At 46.8% G+C, this 19250-nt stretch overlaps 1 protein-coding gene across 4 annotated transcripts in view; it reads right to left on the bottom strand.

Moving 5' to 3' along the window:
* Positions 1-13462, bottom strand: part of LOC113932102 (integrin alpha-D-like) — a 35323-nt gene extending 21861 nt beyond the window's left edge. For all 4 annotated transcript variants that reach the window (XM_035722378.1, XM_035722379.1, XM_035722376.1 and 1 more), the window contains exons 1-12: positions 13342-13462; positions 11412-11517; positions 9046-9149; positions 8841-8911; positions 8600-8714; positions 5752-5882; positions 4940-5085; positions 2359-2512; positions 2112-2262; positions 1836-1909; positions 405-534; positions 154-296 (exon numbers count right to left, since the gene is read on the bottom strand). In XM_035722378.1, coding sequence (XP_035578271.1) covers positions 154-296; positions 405-534; positions 1836-1909; positions 2112-2262; positions 2359-2512; positions 4940-5085; positions 5752-5882; positions 8600-8714; positions 8841-8911; positions 9046-9149; positions 11412-11517; positions 13342-13372 — 1356 coding nt within the window. In that variant the 5' untranslated portion in view covers positions 13373-13462. The remainder of the gene's footprint in view (positions 1-153; positions 297-404; positions 535-1835; positions 1910-2111; positions 2263-2358; positions 2513-4939; positions 5086-5751; positions 5883-8599; positions 8715-8840; positions 8912-9045; positions 9150-11411; positions 11518-13341) is intronic.
* Between the last annotated feature and the right edge of the window lie 5788 nt (positions 13463-19250).

The raw sequence follows: 19250 nt of genomic DNA, 5'->3' as shown, positions 1-19250 counted from the left end.
TGCCAGAGGCACCCCCTTCTGGGACAGGACCCACTTCTCCCCAGCCACCAGGACCTTCCCCCCATAGGCTCCCAAACCCCTTCGTCTCCTCCCCCTCTGGCCCCGGAGACCCTGCCACCCTCATGTTCCACTCTGGCTTCCTCAACACCCAACCTGAGTCCCTGCGACTTCAGCCTTCGGCCTCCATTGCCCAGACGCCTGGGTGAAGATGACAACCTTCCCAGTATGTTGATGGCGGGGGGCCCCCAGGATCAGGCTCTGGACCCCCTTCCAAAGAGCCAACTCAGTGGAGTAACCTGAGGAGGGTAGGCCTCAGCACAAAGGCTTCCTCCCCAACCCTGAGCTCCTGCCCTTCCCAGGCAGCTCATCTCCCACCTGTGCCCCCAACCGCAGCCTTTTCTCACCCAGGTAAGAGTCCCTCATGTCCACATTCTCTTGAGACATGTTGATGAACGTGGGGCTCATATTTTGGGGGTACAGGAAGGCACCTCCAGACCAGCTGAAGCTCCCCACTGCCCCCAGAACTGGTCCATCCTGGGAGGAAAGGATTCCAGGGCTGAGCAGGCCTGAGCCAAAAGAAGACAGTCTATTCTAAAGCAATGCCTGCCACTGACTCTGCTCATTATTTGGCATTCTCTTTCTCCCTCCCCAGTCCTCTTCAGCAACTTCAGTGTCCCTCACTCCTAATGTCTCTCCGCCATCCCCAGTGCCACTGTTCCAGTAAGTCCCAACGGTTCTCATCCACTGCCCTCTCTGCCTCCTAGCTGGCTCCTTTCTGCTCCATCCTCCAGTACCCCAGAGTAGGTTTCCTCAGAACCAACAAACATAGAGCCATCACCCTGCTGGCAGTCCAACATGGCTCCCTGCCACCAAGCCCCTGAGGATGGAATCTAGGGTCCTCTCCAGTCAAACCTGTAGAGTTACCCTATGTTTAAACACATGAAGCTTTTGACCTGGACACCTCTCTCTTCTCTCTTTCTAAGACTCAACTCCTCTCTCAGGAAGAGTCAACTTCAAACTCACCTCCTCTGTGAGGTCTTCGTTGGCTCCCTCAGGGAGTGACAGGCATTTCCTACTCTGCATACTTTGTTTATTGCCTTTTTAAACTTTTGATTATGGATAATTTAGAACATATACAAAAGTAGAAAGAAATGCTTAATGAACCCCCAAGTACCCATGAGCCAGCTTCAATGATCAATTCATGACCAACCTTGTTTCATTTCTATGTCCCCCCTCCTTACCCCCAAAATTATTCTGAAGCAAATCCTTCTGGGTACTTTCAGCACACATCTACTTGCACACAAGGCATACTACATTGTTATTTCTTTCATCTGCATGATCTGGTCTTTCCCATCTTTCCACCCCCCTCTCTCACTCTGCTCCAGCTATGCTGGCCCTTCTATCTCTCTAGTGCAGTAACCGTGTTCATGCCTCAAGACATTTGCACTTGCTTTTTCCTCTACCTGGAGCAATCTCTCCCAGATTTTTCCAGGGCTGGCCTTTTGTCATCATTCAGCCTCAGTTGTCACTCTTCAGGCCTCCTCTGAGCACCTGTCCTGCTCTATCCTAATGCCTAGCACAATCTGAAGATATTTTTTTGTTGTTTGTTGTCTCCTCCCACTGGATATGTGCCCTATGAGAGCAGGAGTCATGGCTATCCTGTTCTCTGCTATGCTCCTACTACCTACATGCACTGCCTATATGTCTCTCTCCAAACAGACAGTGACATAGAAGACAGAATCTGCTTTCCTATTTACTTCTGGGTTCCAACTCCCAGCACGGTTGGCCCAGGATTGGTGCCTGAGACCTGTTTATCAAGTACGTGTTCCACCCACCGGTGTGAGTACTGAACTGAAGCCTTCTTGCGACATCTCATGTTGGAAGGAGCTACTTGTCCTCGACTGGGTTCCTGTGGGGAAATAGGTCATTTAGGCTCTGGGGGCCATGAGACCACAAGGTCTCAGAGCAGAAGGAGAAGAATGAATCCAAAGCTCAGGTTCTGGGGCACAATTTTGGGTGAGCTGTGAATGGGGATGGCTCCCCAGAACTTCAAGGGGACAACTGGGTCTCGAACCTTTCTATTCCAAGACCCAAGCTTGCCCTGCATTTACCCTCAACTGCAAAGATCTTCTCTTGCAGCTGCTCCAGGATGCTGCTGAGTGCTGCAAAGTTGTCCACCCTGAACACGTGGTCCTGAGAGGGCACTGAGCCAATGGTGTTCAGCTCCTGCCTGGCAGTGGGTTCCTGGAAAGCTTTTCCCACCTGTGGCAGAGAGAGAGCTGAGGAGGAGCCCGCCAGCCTTTCTGCCTGGGTGAGGTTGAGCCTGAGTGTGAGGGTGACATGAGGAAAAGGACATACCCCAATGGCATAGCGAATGATGCCAGCTCTCTCTGCCTGAGGGATGACGTCACTGTACTCCAGGGGGTCCCTGTATTTCTGCCCATCTGTGATGACAATGAGGATCTTCTTGGCACTTTTACGGGCCCCATTCTTACTATGAAATAGTTCTTTCCTGTCAAGGAAGAAAGGGAGATGACTCTCTGTAGATGAAATTGATTCTGGAAAGAAATAATCTGTAGCACTAGAAGCTCGTATGGAGAGACCGGGGAGTCCTGGTACCATCAGACTGTGTCAGGCATGTTTAAAAAAATCGCCTCAGGCTTTTTTGAAAGTCATGCAATGATTAGTAAGATCAATGATAAAGGTACTCATATTCCCTTTTCTATAATTCCATCTACCATGGAACCTCATTTCCAGGAGGCAGTATGGTTCAGAGTAGGAACTTTACAGTCTGAGAGACTTGGACAGTTGCTTTACCTCTTTGAGCCTCTGCTTCTCTCTGTGAAGGTGAGAATAATAATTGTGCCATAGCTCTTCTTCAAAGATGACCCCCAGTGTGCCACACCTGGTTCCCTTCCCATATTGAATCTGACCTGTGCCCAGTTTCAGCAGTAGCGTGAAATGGAAGTGACACCATGCCAATTATGGGCCTAAGAAGCCTTGTTAGCTCTTTCATTTTGGGAAGCCCTGAGCCACCATGAGGGAAGTCGATAGCTCAAGGCTTCTATAGCTTCTTATAGCTTCTATAGCTATGGAGAGAAAGGCTCCTCCATCCCAGCTGAGCCCAGCTTTCCAGCGAGTCCTGCCCGCAGGACCATGTGAATGAATCTCTCATGTTCTAGCTTCTGAAAGCAGATGAGTCCTAAATCATGAAAAATATTAATAAAAGAGTTGTTGCTTAAGCCACTAAATTTGGGAGTGGTTTGTTAGGCAACAATAGATAAATGAGATAAATCATATGAGGTTATTTTGGGGATCAAATGAGGGAAAGCTTTTAAAAGAGTGAATGGCCATAGGTAAGCATTAATTCTGTGGTAGCTATTACAAATGATTAAAAATGTAGCTATATGCTCATATAGTTCTATAAATGCAGAATAAACACACACACACACACACACACACACACACACACACACACACACACACTCAACATAAAATACTGGAAACAAGCTAAATGTCCAAGATCAGGGAAGGGGTTTAGCAAATCATGATCCACCTGCTTTGTAAGAAAGCACAGAGCCATTTCAAAGGAAAACAGTAAAAGCTGTAGAGAAACATGGCACAGGTTCATGTAACAGATAAAAAAAAAAGGCGGGATGAAACTTGTTTCTGCCCACATTATGACTATATGAAATATGTCTGAATAAAAACAAGGATGGAAATGGCCCTGTGCTTTGTGGATGGGATTAGTTTATTCATTTCTTTGTATCCTTTCTTTTTGCTAAAATACTGTGAGGTGGTTGGTAGTGGGACTGTAATACTTTTTCCAAAAATTTCCTTAATGTTATTGCAAATTTTTATCTGTTTTGTAATGAAACTTCTAAAAAGAAAAAAATAAAAACAGTGGCAGAGAAGGCCTGAGATAGCTTTGGTTCTGGGGAGAGGGGAAGCTGCTGTTCTGGGTGAGGGGAGCAGAATGGGTGCTGAGGAGAACCACACCGTCACCCACCACTGGGAGGGGTTCCAAGGGCTAGAAGGGATGGCACTCCGGTGTGACTTTCAATTCAAGAGACAGAGGCATTCCTCTTGGTTGTCCAGTCCCATGCAGCCAGTGTTCAAGGCAGAAAAGCCACCCAGCAGTAAAGAGGGTACATTTGGCAGGAGCATCCTTTGTTCAGCATTTCTCCAGCACCACCCCCAGAGTGGCACCCAGGGGTGCACAGGAAGTTGAAAATCCCAGACATTCAGCCTACTTTTTTCCCATAAGAACCACACCTTCTGTTCTGGCCCCAACACCTAAGGCATTTCTTTATGGTTGTCCTAGCTGGTCAGGCACATACATGGTAAGCACCCAGTTAATACAGAGTTCATATGGATAAGGAATGTGGGAAGAGAGGGAAATGAGTGAGGAGAGAGACACAAAGAAAACACTTGGCAACAATTCCCAAGTCTCTGCCAGGGAGGTAAAACGTGGGTGCACCGTTCTCTGGATAAAACACCAACCACTTATCTAGCACTTCTGATGCAGAAGCATTGCATGCATGTTATCACCTTTAATTCTTAAACCAAGTTGTAAGTTTATCCTCATTTGACAGTTTGCGGAGACTTAGAAAGAGTCAGTAAATCCCAGGGTGACCCAGGTCACGAGCAGGGAGCCAGAATGAGAACTTGGGTATGTCTGAACCAAAGCCCATGTCTCTGGTTTCCCCAGTTGGCATCAGGGTCCAGCCAATCTAAAGCCAGGCAAAGAGGAAACACTGCACAGGAGTGCTGTTCTACAACAAGAGAACATTCCAGGGAAGTCTCCACCTACAGCCCTCTCATTTCCCTTTTGAGCCCCTTTCCCCAGATTTCCCACAGCCCTGCAAAAGGGCTGTGCAGACCAGCGTGAGGAAGTAGTGCGGCAGCTTATCCACATGAAGCAGAAGGGGAAACTTACACCACTTTCAGGATGCCCGTGGCTGTAAACGTCAGACCATCCAGTTGGACGATGGGATCCACCAGGCTCTGAGGGCTCGAGCTGCTCTGGAATTGGGTGAAGGTGAAGTGGATCTTCAGGTGGTTGGAGTACTGTATCAGGGAGAACTGCAAAGGAGAAGAGGATGGCCCTGGGGCTCAGGAGTTTTTCTTCAATAACTTTTCATTTTGGAATAACTTTGGATTTACAAACCACTTTCCATGTGTTTTTGAGGCTAAAACCCAGGGGAAACATGGCCCAAAAAGAAAACTAGAAAATCAGAAACAAATGATGCTTCTTTCAGAGTTTGCAAGGGGTAACCTTTCTTACCTCAACATTTCTTAAACTTGGATTTTTAAAAAATTTCATTATGTGAAATCAACTTGTAGACTATATTTCCTCACTTCTCAAGAATTTCCATATACATATACACTATACTGGAAAATAAAATAATAAGATAAATCATGAGTTACATGGAAAACTATGTAATGAAATCATTAATTATTTGGCCAAGTTACCTTCAGTCTAATTTCACAGCAAAACTATTTTTGCAATCCTTTCAGTGCTTCTAAACAGTACAAAACTATTTCCTAGGCCATGTGGGGACATATTAAATGCCATGGGGGAATTTCCTCAGGTCAGGGTTCAAATCAGCCATGCACAAGGACACTAGTGTCAGGCACAGGTCCACTGAGCCAACCCCCAGCAACACCAGGCTTCCTCCTAGGTTGGTCTTCCCCAAGGCAACTGCCACCCCCACCCCACTCCCCAGGCCTCGGGGACCCAGTCTTCACCAGGGTGTTGGTGCCTTCAAATTGTCCCATCACAGCTCTGACAAAGTCTTTCATCTGCTTAAAGTCACTTTGGACAATGCTGCCAGAACCATCAATCAGGAAGACAATGTCCATCTCTTGACTTGGACACTCTGTAGAGAAGGAAGAAGGAATCAGAGATGCCTGTGTGGGTCCCAGCTGTCTCCCAGGGCCCAGAAATCTTTCCTGCTTAACAGAGTTAAGGGGCCATTCTTGGCCTAGGAATCAATTCCCACCCAGTTTCTACACCTTCCTGGGAGGAAGCCCAAATCCATTGCCCAAACTTTAAGAAACAAAACAAATGAGCAAAAAAGAAAGAGAGACAGAGAGACAGAATGAGAGAGACAAAGAAGAGAACATACTCTTAACCAAAGAGAACAAACTGATGGTTACCAGAGGGGAGGTGGGTGGGAGGATGGGTTAAATAGGTGATAGGGATTAAGGAGTGCACGTGTTGTGATCAGCACCAGGTTAGCTGATGTGTTAGCACATCATCACCATGTGCCAGGCATTTTTCCAGGCACAAGAATACACCAGCAGCAGATGCTAAGGTTGCCACCAAGAAGACCCACGCCCTCTCTCAGGAGAGAGGTCCTTATTATCAGCTACAGGGGGTAGCTGTCGATGACTCCCAGTTGATAACTCAGGAGATGCCTTGCCCAAGATTACAACGCCTGCTCCTGGGGGCGACCTGCATCAGCCATGTTCCCAGCTCCTCTGGTTTAGCTGAGGGTCTGTTCTGATCCATCACAGTCCACCTTCTTCCTCTGCTCAGTCCTGCTTCCTTCATGCTCTCGGAACTATTGCTCCCAAGAGTACTCCCAAATGAGCCTCAGAGTCTATTTCTCAGGAAACCTGGTCTAAGACCATAGCTTGAAAAAAAGATACCACCCCTGCCCTCATGGAGTCCGCCATAATGGAAAGTCACACCTTTCACCCATAAACAAATAAGACACGTCACACTGACACCAAACTCACATAAGTGCTTGTGGCCTGTGTGATGGACACAGTTGGTTCCTCCACCAGTGCCTCACATCCTGTGTTGCTCCCATGGTGGTGGGAGGACAGCCTCCACAGACAGTAATGAGGCATGATGCTGAACACAGCAGCTGGCCTCCTGCCACTGAAGCAAAAATACTTTCTCCTCGCTCCCCACACCTCCCTCATCCCACCTATGCAACGAGCTGGTGCTTCACCCCTGCTGAGAAGAAATGGAAGGCCACTTCCCTCCCTGCTTTCTTGACCAGGAAGTTCAGCCCCCCCACGTGGCAGGCTAAGAAGACCTCACTGCTCCCCTCCTCACCCGATATCCCCCACAGCTGGGTAGCTGAAGGTCCCCATCCCCACATCTTGCACCTGTGCTTACTTTGTTAGCTGCACCAAAAAACCACCCCTCATATCCTCTCTCAGGCCACAATGGTGGCAAGTTCCCTCACAATATCACTTCTGTTTCTTATTCCTTTTACTGTCTCCACTGGGCTTCCAATAGCAGGCACCAGGCTATAGCTGGCACCTTCTGAAAAAAAAAAAAAAAAGACCAAATCAGTCAGGCAAGGTTGGCTCCAGGTCTCGGCTCTGTCACTTCCTGACAGCAGGAACTCAGCTCTCTGAGCCTCAGTTTTCTTGCTTGTAAGATGGGATCATCCTACCTACCACCCCAAAACTTGTGAGGGTGCAATAAAGATGCACACCAGGCATCAGGCATTGACTGGCACCCAGTCACTTCTACCTCTATTCAAATTTGCTTTGCTTACACCGGGCTTACGTGTCTGTGTTCCATTTTCATCAGGCATCCCACCTGATGAGTCACGGGGACATCTAGGAGAAGAGACTTAACCTCCTAGTACTTAAATGCCACATCCCCTACCCTGGCTGCACAGATATCCTAGGCAGGTCATGGTACCCCCAAGACTCCTGGACTCCCACCCTCCACTCTCTCTGTCCCCCCTGTAGACTGTTCTCACAATTAGGGTAGGAGGTGTTTCTGCTGCAACTTCACCTTTGCCTAAAAGCCCACCATGCCTGGCATCATGGCATCTCTAGTCCAAAGCAGTGCTCTCAGTCAGCACCTTGAGTGGCCCCTCTGACTTGGAGCCCATTATCACCTTCTCCTAGTCCAAACACATGGTCCTAGCTAGAAGATCAGTCATAATGGTACTCACATATTATGTGTCAGGCAGAGGTCTAAACACTTTTTATATATTAAATCTTTCAATCCTCGTAACCACCTTGATTATTAAGACCCAGTTTACCAATGAGGAAATTAAGCACAGGGAATGAAGCCAATTGCCCCAAGGACACAGAAGACAAACTTATTCAGACTGGCCCTCCGAGAGATGCTGCTCAGTGTCTCTGGCACCATTCTCTGTAGAAGGCATCCGTGCTGGCAAAATTGTGCATCACATTTTCCATGGCCCTACCATTTTCTCCCCTTAGAAGTTCAGCAGTGAATGATCCAGAACAGCCTCCCTCTTGGATCCTTGGAACTATCATCCTCACCACATTTTCACCACCCAAGGCCTTTCCTCTGAAAGTCCAAAGAGCCTCCCTGCACCTGTCGACAACTGTGAGACCCTCATGCCTCCTGCAGCCAGCGCTCTGAGGCTCCCTTCTGCTCCATCAGAACTTTCTCCTCTTGACCAGCTTAGAGTTCCTGCTGTGAGCTGCCCTCCCTGCCAGGCCAGACCATGCTCCCAGACCTTCTTGGGCTTGCTGAGGCCTCTGGGAAAGGGCCATGGGCACAGGAAGCCAAGACGACGGTCTCATGCTCTGCCCACTCTTCAGTGCCAGCATGTACTCACATAGAATTGCTGTCTCTATAGGGACCTACCTGGCAGGGCAGCAGGCATGGTCCAAATGGTCTGCAGGTGGGAGCCCAACAGGAGGCAGAAGCCTTCTGCATACATATTCTCCCCACAGGCTCGGTGCATGGTGGGGCCACAGGCCTAAGGGCAGAGGCCTGTGTGAGCAAGGGGTCACCCCAAATTCTCCATACTCTTCTCCTCCAGCCCCAGCCTCCCCTGGCCCCTGCTCCTCCCCTTGTCACCCTCCTATGACCCAGAGAAACTTACCAGCAGCCAGGAGTGATTGGTGGAGGCCGCCAGGGACAGGCCCAGGGACATGTTCACGGCCTCTGGGGGTGCTGAGAGGGCAGATACACATGATTACATTCATGGCCACACTCCCATTTGCGGGGAGAGTCAGGCTAGAGGCCAAGGAAGGGGCACTGCAGCAGACGAGGATTGAGGGCCACAATTCCTGGGTGCAGTCACTCACTGTGCAGTGGTATGGGTTGACATAAGCCAGTGGCAGCCACACAGTCGTACATCTGTCCTGTTCGGTTGACCGCCACCACCTCCAGAGGGGCTCCCACCACAACTCTGAAGGCACAAGCATGACATATAATTGCAGGAGGGGTAAGGGCAGAGGGCGCTTCGGGTGGGGAAGTATCACTGTGTAGCAGGGAAGTGAGACTTTGAGAGGGAAGCTCTTGGCATTTGCCATTCATGAGGCTTCAAATAACAGGGCCTGAGTTTAACCCACATGTGCCGAAGGACCATGCTGGATTTTTTCTTTGTTTGTGTGTATGTATACATAAATAAATGTGTATTTATATACAAAATGGTTTGAGTGTTGTTGTTGTTTTAGCATTCACCAAAAATAAAACTTTTCAAAGCAAAACAGCATTTCCCAACCATGGGCAAGTCATTTTGTTTTTGGGGTGCCATCATTCCAAGCCACCCAAGAAATAGATCACCTCGAGTTAAATGGAAAAATCTGCTAAAGCCACAAATTATCAAGACAAATAGATGATTCTGTAATTAATTGGACAATTTAAATATACATAATTTAAGTTGGACAATTTAAAGCAGCAGTATCAGAATCCATACGAAAATCTATAGTCACATAAGTGCAACAATTTTTGCAAAACTCCTTGAAAGGAGAGAATTTTTAAATTTTGAATAAAAAATAATATCTACCAACAACTTCTCCACTCAGGTAACTAAATGTTTGTGTCTTTTAATTAATTAGCCAAGCAAGACTTGTTAAATTAGAATTTAAAGATTCTTTCTAGAAAGCTATCCCTTTATGGAAAGCTGAAATCCCTGTGTGTCTGAGAATTGCTGATGGAAACCTAAAGAGGTGGTAGAGACATAGAAGTCTGGTACCTGCTGACCTAAAAGGGTGAAAATATCTTAAACCATTGATCTACATGCTTTTCTTTACCCCATCCATCCCTTACACATAGGCTTAGTCTTTTGGGTATTTAGGTTATGACTCAGCAGAAACCAGGAACAACAATAACTTTGTAGCAATCAGAATGTCATCCAGTATATATTATTTACTTTATTGGAAATACTGGTGAACAATGGTTAATCAATAGCTATACATATATGTATCTTCTAAATATGGCCTGAGCACAAACTAGGGGTGATAAAAGTGAAGCAGTGACTACCTTTGGATTTGTTGGGTTTTGCATCATTGGGAAGAGCCCAAGGGAACCCAGGGGAGGGGGGCTGAAGATGTTCTACACCTTGATCTAGGCAGCAGTTACCTGGCTATACACATATGAAAAATTCATTGAGTCGGACCTTTCAAGTTTGTGCACTTCAGTTTACAAGCTCTGTATTTCAAAACAAACACAGAAAGAAAAAACAAAACCCTGGCACCTGGCACTTGCTTCCATGTCCCTGCCAGCTGGGTGAGGAGGGGAGATGGATGTGTATATAGAACTCAGTGACCTCAAGATGTTACTTCTTGGCCAGCTGAATCTTCCTGTATTCTCAGGCTCATTGCCAATGCCACCCCCTCTGTGAAGGCTTCCTGGAATTCCCTCCGGGGTTGATCTCTCACTTCCTATGCCTCCCAGACTTTGATTATGCTTGCATCACATGGTAACTTCAACATTTTGGGTCCCTGTCCCTGGGACCTGAGAATGTGAGCTTCTGGAGGCAAGGCGAGGTACATAATTTGCCAGTCCCAGAGTGAAATAAAAATGTGGGGATTCTTGTTCACGGAAAAAAAGGTGTTTTCCTTTTTTTTTTTTCCTTTGGCAGTCTTCCTCTCTACCTGTCCTGGTATTTCCCTGTTTGCTCTTTAGTGCTGCATTCCCTCAGGCACAGGGACACTCACCAGACCGGTGCAAACCCTCATAAGACTGGGCGAACTGTGTGCCCCAGCCAAACCTGACCTTGCTCAGCTCATGCCAGGGGCTGAGGGAAGCAGCTGAGAAACATTCCCCAGAAGGCTGGGCTGCATGTGAGCCAAGGCTCCAAGCCCCCAGCACATCTCCACTGTCCCATCAATTTTACTTACAAAACACACATGCTAAGATTAAATTATTAATAATTTCAAGAGGAAGACTGCAAAACATTACTCCAAGTGCAAGGGTGACTATACTGGTCACATGTACTGGTCACAGAGGAACAGATTCAAGACCTCCCTCCCGAAGCACTGTCTTGTCCAGAGTTTGTGGTCCTTCCTGGGATTGTGAATAGTTAGTAGTAGGGGTGCCAGGGGCCTTGGAGGAGTGATGGACAGGCTTCTTGCCCATGTTGCCCTTCCCTCAGGACACCTCCTGAGCATGCCATATTCAGCCATTTACCCGCAGGTTGAAGGGATATGGGGGAGGCATGGCCTACCTAGAGCTGCCAAACTGGGCCACGCTCTGTCCAAAGCTAGCTCCATCTTCTTGAAAGATCGTGGGCTCCTCCACATCCAAGTTGAATCCATGATAAGAAGCCAGGACTGAGGAATATGGAGAGAGAGGCGGGCGTAGGAGAAACAGTCAGAAAAGCGTATCACCTCTGGACCCCTGACTTCTTGGGATCTTGATGCCCACCCCAATCCAGCTCATGTGCCCCAAAGAAGGGTATTCTCTTTTTCTTTGTTTCCTGATTTGCCATCTGTGTGATTCCTGTCTCTCTCCCTCCATCAGAAATAATCAAACCACAATACAAAGAGCGACAATCCAGAACCAGAAAAATGTCCCCTCAAGGTCATTTCAAAGGATATCCACAATCTGAAATTAGGCCTGTCACCTCCTGGTCTGTTAGATCAGGCGTGTCCACTAAAGATAAAGTGACCACACAATTTATTTTCTAAACTGAGCCCTTCTGTGAGTGAAAGGGGCACCATTAATAATTACACCAAGGTCACTGGGACTGGCCCAGGCAGGTCAGGGCATATGCTCACCCTTCCTAAAGACTGTCCTGCTCCATCTTCTCATTATACAAAGACCCTAAGGTTCAGATTAGGGAACAGACTGAGAATTTTATGATTATTTGTAATTTTGTGTTTCCCATGTCCCCCTCCATTGGTGCTAGACTCTAAGATGGCAAGGACTGCAACTGTCTTGCGTGGTGCCTGGTACACTGCCTGGCCCTTAGCAGATGACTAATTACTATTTGTTGACTGGGCCAGAACTGCATAGCAAGTCGTTGGAACCACAGCCAGGGTTCCAACCCACTCTCCTGACCCTTGACATTCTCCTCTCTGGTGACTAAGCTCAAAAACCTCAGGGAAAGACCCCCTACATTTCAAGGGCTTTTTCCAACACCCTCACTCCCAAACAGCATCTTTCCTCCCCATTTCTACTAGAATTCCCAGTCTCTGGATTGAGGAGTCAACTCCAACCCCCCAAGTAAGGAAATTCTAAGGAGGTAAAGCATCAGGCCAGGAGGTGACAGGCAGGGTCCAGACACCTGAACCCTAGGGTTCTAAGGAAAAGGCCAGATGTTGAAGGTGCTACAACCCTACAATGGCCACAGGCAAGGGAGTGTCACATACTACATCTTGCTTTCAAAGAATGATTCTGTTTCTGAGTCTGAGAACAGGCTCTATGACCTGACAAGTAGGAGTGTCTCAGACTCAAATGCCTCAGAGGCCAGGCAGGTGACATCAGTGACTGAAGTGGGTAAGTGTGAGTACCAGGGAATTACGGGCACTTAGAGTTTGTGGCCCTTTTAAAGGAAGTAGCCATTACCAAGCTCTAGTGTTCAGAGCTCTGGACCTTCCCATTTCTCAGGAGAAGCTGACAGTCTAGGCTTCTGTGTGGAATCCGATTTTTAACTGACACATATATAAGTGATTTCAAATGACACACGAATGTGGTCCTGATACAGTTTTCAATTTCTGGACTATTCTCTTGGCAGCAGTGGGGCAGCATACCTGAAATCAAGACTTGAGGGACATGCGGGACCAAGGAAGTGATATCCAACACTTCCCCTCCCTAGTGATTCCGATGGCTTTCCCCCTGGGGCCCTGGGGCAGACTCCTGTCCCCTGTACCACACACACACCAGGACCCCCACAGGAAGAATCATGGAGAGGGAGCTCATCCCCCACCCAAGCATAACCTACAAGTCCATCTTCTCTCATCTTTGCTCAGGTTATGACCCTCCCCTGATTCCAGGCCATTTCTCCTTCCACACAAGACTCTAAACACAAGGGCCCTCCCCTGATCTCAGCTTCTCCAGAGAGCTATATGAGCTAGCCACCATCCCCAATCTGCCCTACCAGATGGAGATGCACCCCCTCCAAGCTTCTCCCAGCCCTGAGGGCCTCCACTCACCACCCAGGAGGAGCATAATTCCAAAAGCCATCACTGAGCACGCATTGAAGGAGAAGTGAAGAGCTGAGCAGTAGAGCACTGAAGGGCACTCAGTGCCCTGGCGGAAAGTTAAAATACTGACTCAGGGCCTTGAAGTAACAGAAGGAGGGGCACAGTCAGGAAGTTCTTGGTTAATCATAGAACAGAGGCAGGGGCAGGAGGCCAAAGACGCCCTTGGGGAAAATCCCCCATACTCTCCCACCACCACCACCTCTGTAGATCTAGCTTCCTTTTTCATGGCCTGGCTTTCCCAGAAGACCGCTCTCCCCCCGCCCTTAAGACCCAGTTGGTACCCAGAGTGACTTGGGGCCCCTCTGGGGCCTCAGAAACCAGACTGCATATAAGTGGGAAGGATGAAGCAGATGGCTGCAGAGGCCCCACTGCATGAATGTGAGCCTGGAGAGAGGCAGACCTCCACTTCAGATAGAAGTGTTGGGGGGAGGGGAGTAGATAAGTGAGGGTGTTGTTTCAAAAAGTAGACTCCGACTCTGCGTTGCCTTCTGGCTTTTACAGTCCTCCAATTCCCAGTCTTAAATTCTCTCTGGCAAAATAGCCAGTGGGTTTCTATTTTCCGGACAGAGAAATTACATAATTACTCAAGGACACACAGCAGGAAGTGGCAGATTGGGATTCAAACCTAACTGCATCGGATTATAGAGTGCCCGCTCTCTGCTACCTCCCAGGAGCTGCTTGATAGCTGGATTAGAACCTCTGAGAGAAAGGAGACTCATCTGGCCTGAATTTTCTTTAAGAACTCCTATTTCAAAAAAAGAAAAATGTCTTTGTACCCATTAAAAGCAAACAACTTTTTTTAAATTTTATTATGTTATGTTAGTCACCATACAATACATCACTAAAAAGCAAATAACTTTAAAGACAAAATGAGGCAGGAGGAAAAGATGACAGAGGAGTAGGGGACCCTATTCCAACTGGTCTCCAGAATTGAGCTGGATATCTACCAGATCACTCTGGACACCCACGAAATCAGCCTGAGATGTAAGAAGCTATACCTGGATCTTTACAAAGAGAATATCACAGGCAGTTGGTTTCGAGGTATGAAGCTGGGAGCTGTGATGCCGGTGGCACATAACCAAAGATAAATGGAAGGGGGAGGGAGCCGAGCCGTCGCGATCCTACACCGCCAGTGAGAGATAGCCTCCCGCGCTGGGGGACTGGGCACAGACTTGCAGACCAGTAGCGACTGGGAAAGGACTTTAGGGCAGACCCCAGAATGAAACCAGAGCGGCTAGGCTGTGCACGTGAACTGGAGGCGGCTGGCGGTTTTAGAAGCACAAAGGGCAGAGACATGCCTGACCTGGACGCGAGGAATGGGAGCTCTGCTGAGGGGTGCACAACCCAGGATGCTGCAGTATATAGCAGCACAGACAGAAAAGGAGATAGTGTGGCCTGGAGAGCTCACTGAAGAACGGACTGTGATCTCTCTCTGCTCTGAGGCAGAGGGTGGGAAACGGTCACTTCTGCTCTGACTCTCAGAAGAGACACAGAAAACCACCAGAGAACAAAAGCCACAAAAAACTGGTTCCCACTGAGCCCATCCCCTGCCACAGGGGGCAGGGCATCTCTGCCCAAACAAGATTGCCTGAGTAACAGTGCAGCAGGCCCCTCCCCCAGAAGACAGGCTGGGAAAACAAGAGGCCAGCAACCTTAAGGTCCCTAGAAAACAGGTGGATCTTGCTTGGGTTCTGGTCATTAATTTGGACTCTATACATTCCCTCAACCACCCCTCAACAGAATGACTAGGAGGAGGAACCCCCAAAATAGAAAAGACTCAGAGATTATGACTTATGCCACAGATTTACAAATGGAGGCAGATATAACCAAGATGTCGGAGATGGAATTCAGGCTAGCAATTGTGAAGACAAAAGCTAGAATGGAGAAATCAATTAATGGCAACATAGAGTCTCTAAGGGCAGAAATGAAAGCTGAATTGGCAGAATTTAGAAATGCTATCAGTGAGATCCAATCTAATCTAGATAATCTAACAGCTAGGGTAAGCAAGGCAGAAGAACGAATGAGTGACCTGGAAGACCATTTAATAGATAAAAAGGGAAAAGAGGAGGCCAAGGAAAAACAACTCAGAATCCATGAAAATAGAATCAGAGATATACGTGGCACCATGAAACGTTCCAATGTCAGAATTATTGGAATCCCTGAGGGGGTGGAGAGAGAGAGAGGACTAAGAAGATATATTTGAGCAAATCATAGCTGAGAATATTCCTAATCTGGGGAATGAAATAAACATTCATGTCCTAGAGGCAGAGAGGACCCCTCCCAAGACAAAGAAAACAGGACAACACTCCGGCATGTAATAGTAAAATTCGCAAATCTTAGAACCAAGGAAACCATTTTAAGGGCAGTTAAGGGGAAGAGATTCTTTACGTACAGAGGGAGGAACATCAGAATAATGTCAGACCTGTCCACAGAGACCTGGCAAGCCAGAAAGGGCTGGCAAGACATATTCAGGGTACTAAGCAAGAAGAACAGGCAGCCAAGGATACTTTGTCTGGCAAGGCTTTCATTTAGAATGGATGGAGAGATGCAGAGCTTCCCAAACCGGCAGAAACTGAGAGAATATGTGACCACTAAGCTGGCACTGCAAGAAATATTAACGGACGTTCTATAAAAGGAGAAAGACCGCAAGAGTGATATACAACAGAAATTTACAGGGACAATCTATAAAAACAAGGTCTTCACAGGCAACATGATGACAATTAATTCATATCTTTCAATAATCACTCTCAACGTGAATGGCCTAAATACTCCCATAAAAAGGCGTAGTGTTGCAGATTGGATAAAAAGGACCTATCCATATACTGTCTACAAGAAAGTCATTTTGAAACTAAAGATACATCCAGCCTGAAAGTGAAGGGATGGAGATCCATCTTCCATGCCGGTGGACCTCAAAAGAAAGCTGGGGGTAGCAATTCTTATATCAGACAAATTAGATTTTAAACTAAACACTGTAGATAGAGACACAGAAGAACACTATGTCATTCTTAAAGGGCCTATCCAACAAGAAGATCTAACCATTGTAAATATATATGTCCCAACGTGGGAGCACCATCTAGACAAACCAAGTGTTAACCAAAATAAAGAGTCCTATTGATAATAATACGGTAATTGTAGGAGACCTCAATACTCCTTTCTCAGCAATAGACAGATCATCTAAGCAAAAAATCAACAAAAAACCAAGAGCTTTGAATGACACACTGGAACAGATGGACCTCATAGATATGTACAGAATATTCCACCCTGAAACAACAGAATACTCATTCTTCTTGAGCACACATGGAACATTCTCCAGAATAGACCTCATACTGGGTCACAAATCAGATCTCAGCCGATACCTAAAGACTGAGATTATTCCCTGTATATTCTCAGACCATAATGCTTTAAAACTGGAACTCAATCACAAGGAAAACATTGGCAGAAATTCAAACACTTGGAAGCTAAAGACCACTCTGCTCAAGAATGTTTGGGTCAACCAGGAAATCAAAGAAGAACTTAAACAATTCATGGAAACCAATGAGAATGAAAACACATCAGTCCAAAACCTATGGGATACTGCAAAGGCAGTCCTAAGGGGGAAATACATAGCCATCCAAGCCTCACTGAAAAAAAAATAGAAAAATCCCGGATTCACCAGCTGACTCTACACCTTAAAGAACTAGACAAAAAGCAAGAAACAATGCCTAAGCCATGCATTAGAAGAGAAATAATTAAGATTAGAGCAGAGATCAATGAATTAGAAACCAGAAACACAGTAGATCAGATCAATGATACTAGAAGCTGGTTCTTTGAAAGAATTAATAAGATCGATAAACCACTGGCCAGACTTAACCAAAAGAAAAGAGAAAGGACCCAAATTAATAAAATTATGAATGAAAGGGGAAAGATCACGACTAACACCAAGGGACTAGAAACAATTATTAGAAATTATTATCGAGGGGGCAGAGCAAGATGGCGGAGGTGTAGGAGACCTGGATTTCATCTGGTCTCAGGAATTCAGCTGAATAGGGATCAAACCATTCTGAATACCTACGAACTCAACAAGAGATCGAAGAGGAGAGTAGCAACAACTCTCTGAACAGAGAAGCGACCACTTACTGGAAGGTAGGACGTGTGGAGAAGTGAATTCGAGCCGAATTTCGGGAGGATAGATGGCAGGGGAGGGGGCCTCCGTCGACCACTTCTGGCAAGTGATAGAGCCGGGGAGCACAAAATCGGAACTTTTAGAAGTCGGCTCCGCTGAGGGACGTCGCTCCAGTGGCTAAGCGGGAGGTGGAACCCTCGCGGGACAGTGTGGTCTCAGGACCCTCGGGGTCACAGAAAGACTGGGGGTGCCTGAGTGCGGCAGAGTTTCCAGGGATCGGAGCGGGTAGCCGACTGCAGAGACGAAGCCGAGGCGCGGGCTCTCAGCTCGGGGTTGCCATAGACTGTGATCCGCGGCCCAGTCGGGCCACTTCTCCTCCAGCAGGGACGCAACAAGCGGCAGATCCAGGGAGACTCCCCTTCCTCCCCCAGGAGGAGCGGTGCGCGGGAGCACACCGCAGGGATCTGCTGGGTTTGGAGACTCCACATGGGGTCAGTGCCAGAGATAGAAACGCTCGGTCACAGGCCGGGTGAGCACGGAGTGCGGCCGGAGACTGGGGACACGGGAGTGACTGGCTGCTTTTCTCTGGGGGTGTACTGGGGAGCGGAGCCCCGAGTTCTTGTCTTCTCTGGGGTGGAGATTGGGAGGCCACCATTTTCACTCTCGTCCTCCAAAGCCGTACAGAAAGCTTGCAGGGAACAAAAGCTCCTGAGAGCAAACCCGAGCAGCTTGCTTAGCTGGGACTGACAAGGGCGGGGCAATCCGCCTCCGGCAAAGACATTTGGGAACCACGGCAACAGGCCCTTCCCCTAGAAGATCAGCACGAACAGCCAGCAAGCCAAGACCAAGTTTACCGATCAAGGAGAACGGGAGAACTTCAGTGCTAGGGGAATACTGCACATAGAACTCATGGCTTTTTTTTACCATGATTCATTAGTTTTTCAAAGCTAATTTTTTTAACTTTTTTTTTAATTTCTCTTTTTCCCTTTTTCAACCAAAATCTTATCAATCACTTTTTTAAAAAAAACATTTTTTATTTTTCATTTTTAGAGTCATATTTTATCCCTTCATAGTAGATACCCTTATTTATGGCATATATATATAAGTTGTTCTCTCTTTAAAATTTTGAGATACAGTTTCTTCTAACAGATCAAAATATACCCTAAATCACTAGTGTATGGCTTTGTTCTAGTCTCCTCCCTGATCACATTCTCTTCCTTTTTTTTTTAAATCTTCTTCTTTCTTTTTTCAAACAACTTCTTATCGTATCAATTCCTTTTATAAAATCTTTTATAATTTTCATCTTTACAGTCATCTTCCATTCCTTCATTGTATCAACCCTTATTTTGTACATATATGTCTTTCTTCCTTTAAAATTTTAGGAGGCACTTTTTTCTAACAGACCAAAATACGCCCAAAATCTAGTGTGTGGCACTGATCTATGCACTAGCCTGATCATATTTGATCATATTCGGTTTTTTTGTATTGTTCTGTTTTTGTTTTTAATCTTTTCCTTTTTGTTTGTTTTTTCTTTCTTTTCTCTTTCTTTTTTCTTTCTTTCCCTTTCTTTTCCCCTGGTTTCAGGTCTTTTCTGATTTGTATAAAGTATATTTGCTGGGGCCATTGTTAACCTGTTAGCATTTTGTTCTCTCATTCATCTATTCTCCTCTGGACAAAATGACAAGACGAAAAAAATCACCTCAGCAAAAAGAACAAGAGATAGTACCGTCAGCCAGGGACGTACTCAATACGGACA

This window comes from Zalophus californianus, chromosome 10 (assembly GCF_009762305.2).
Source record: "Zalophus californianus isolate mZalCal1 chromosome 10, mZalCal1.pri.v2, whole genome shotgun sequence".
NCBI lineage: Eukaryota > Metazoa > Chordata > Mammalia > Carnivora > Otariidae > Zalophus > Zalophus californianus.
Note: the sequence above shows the minus strand (reverse complement) of the source record. Positions and strands in the feature narration are given on the sequence as shown.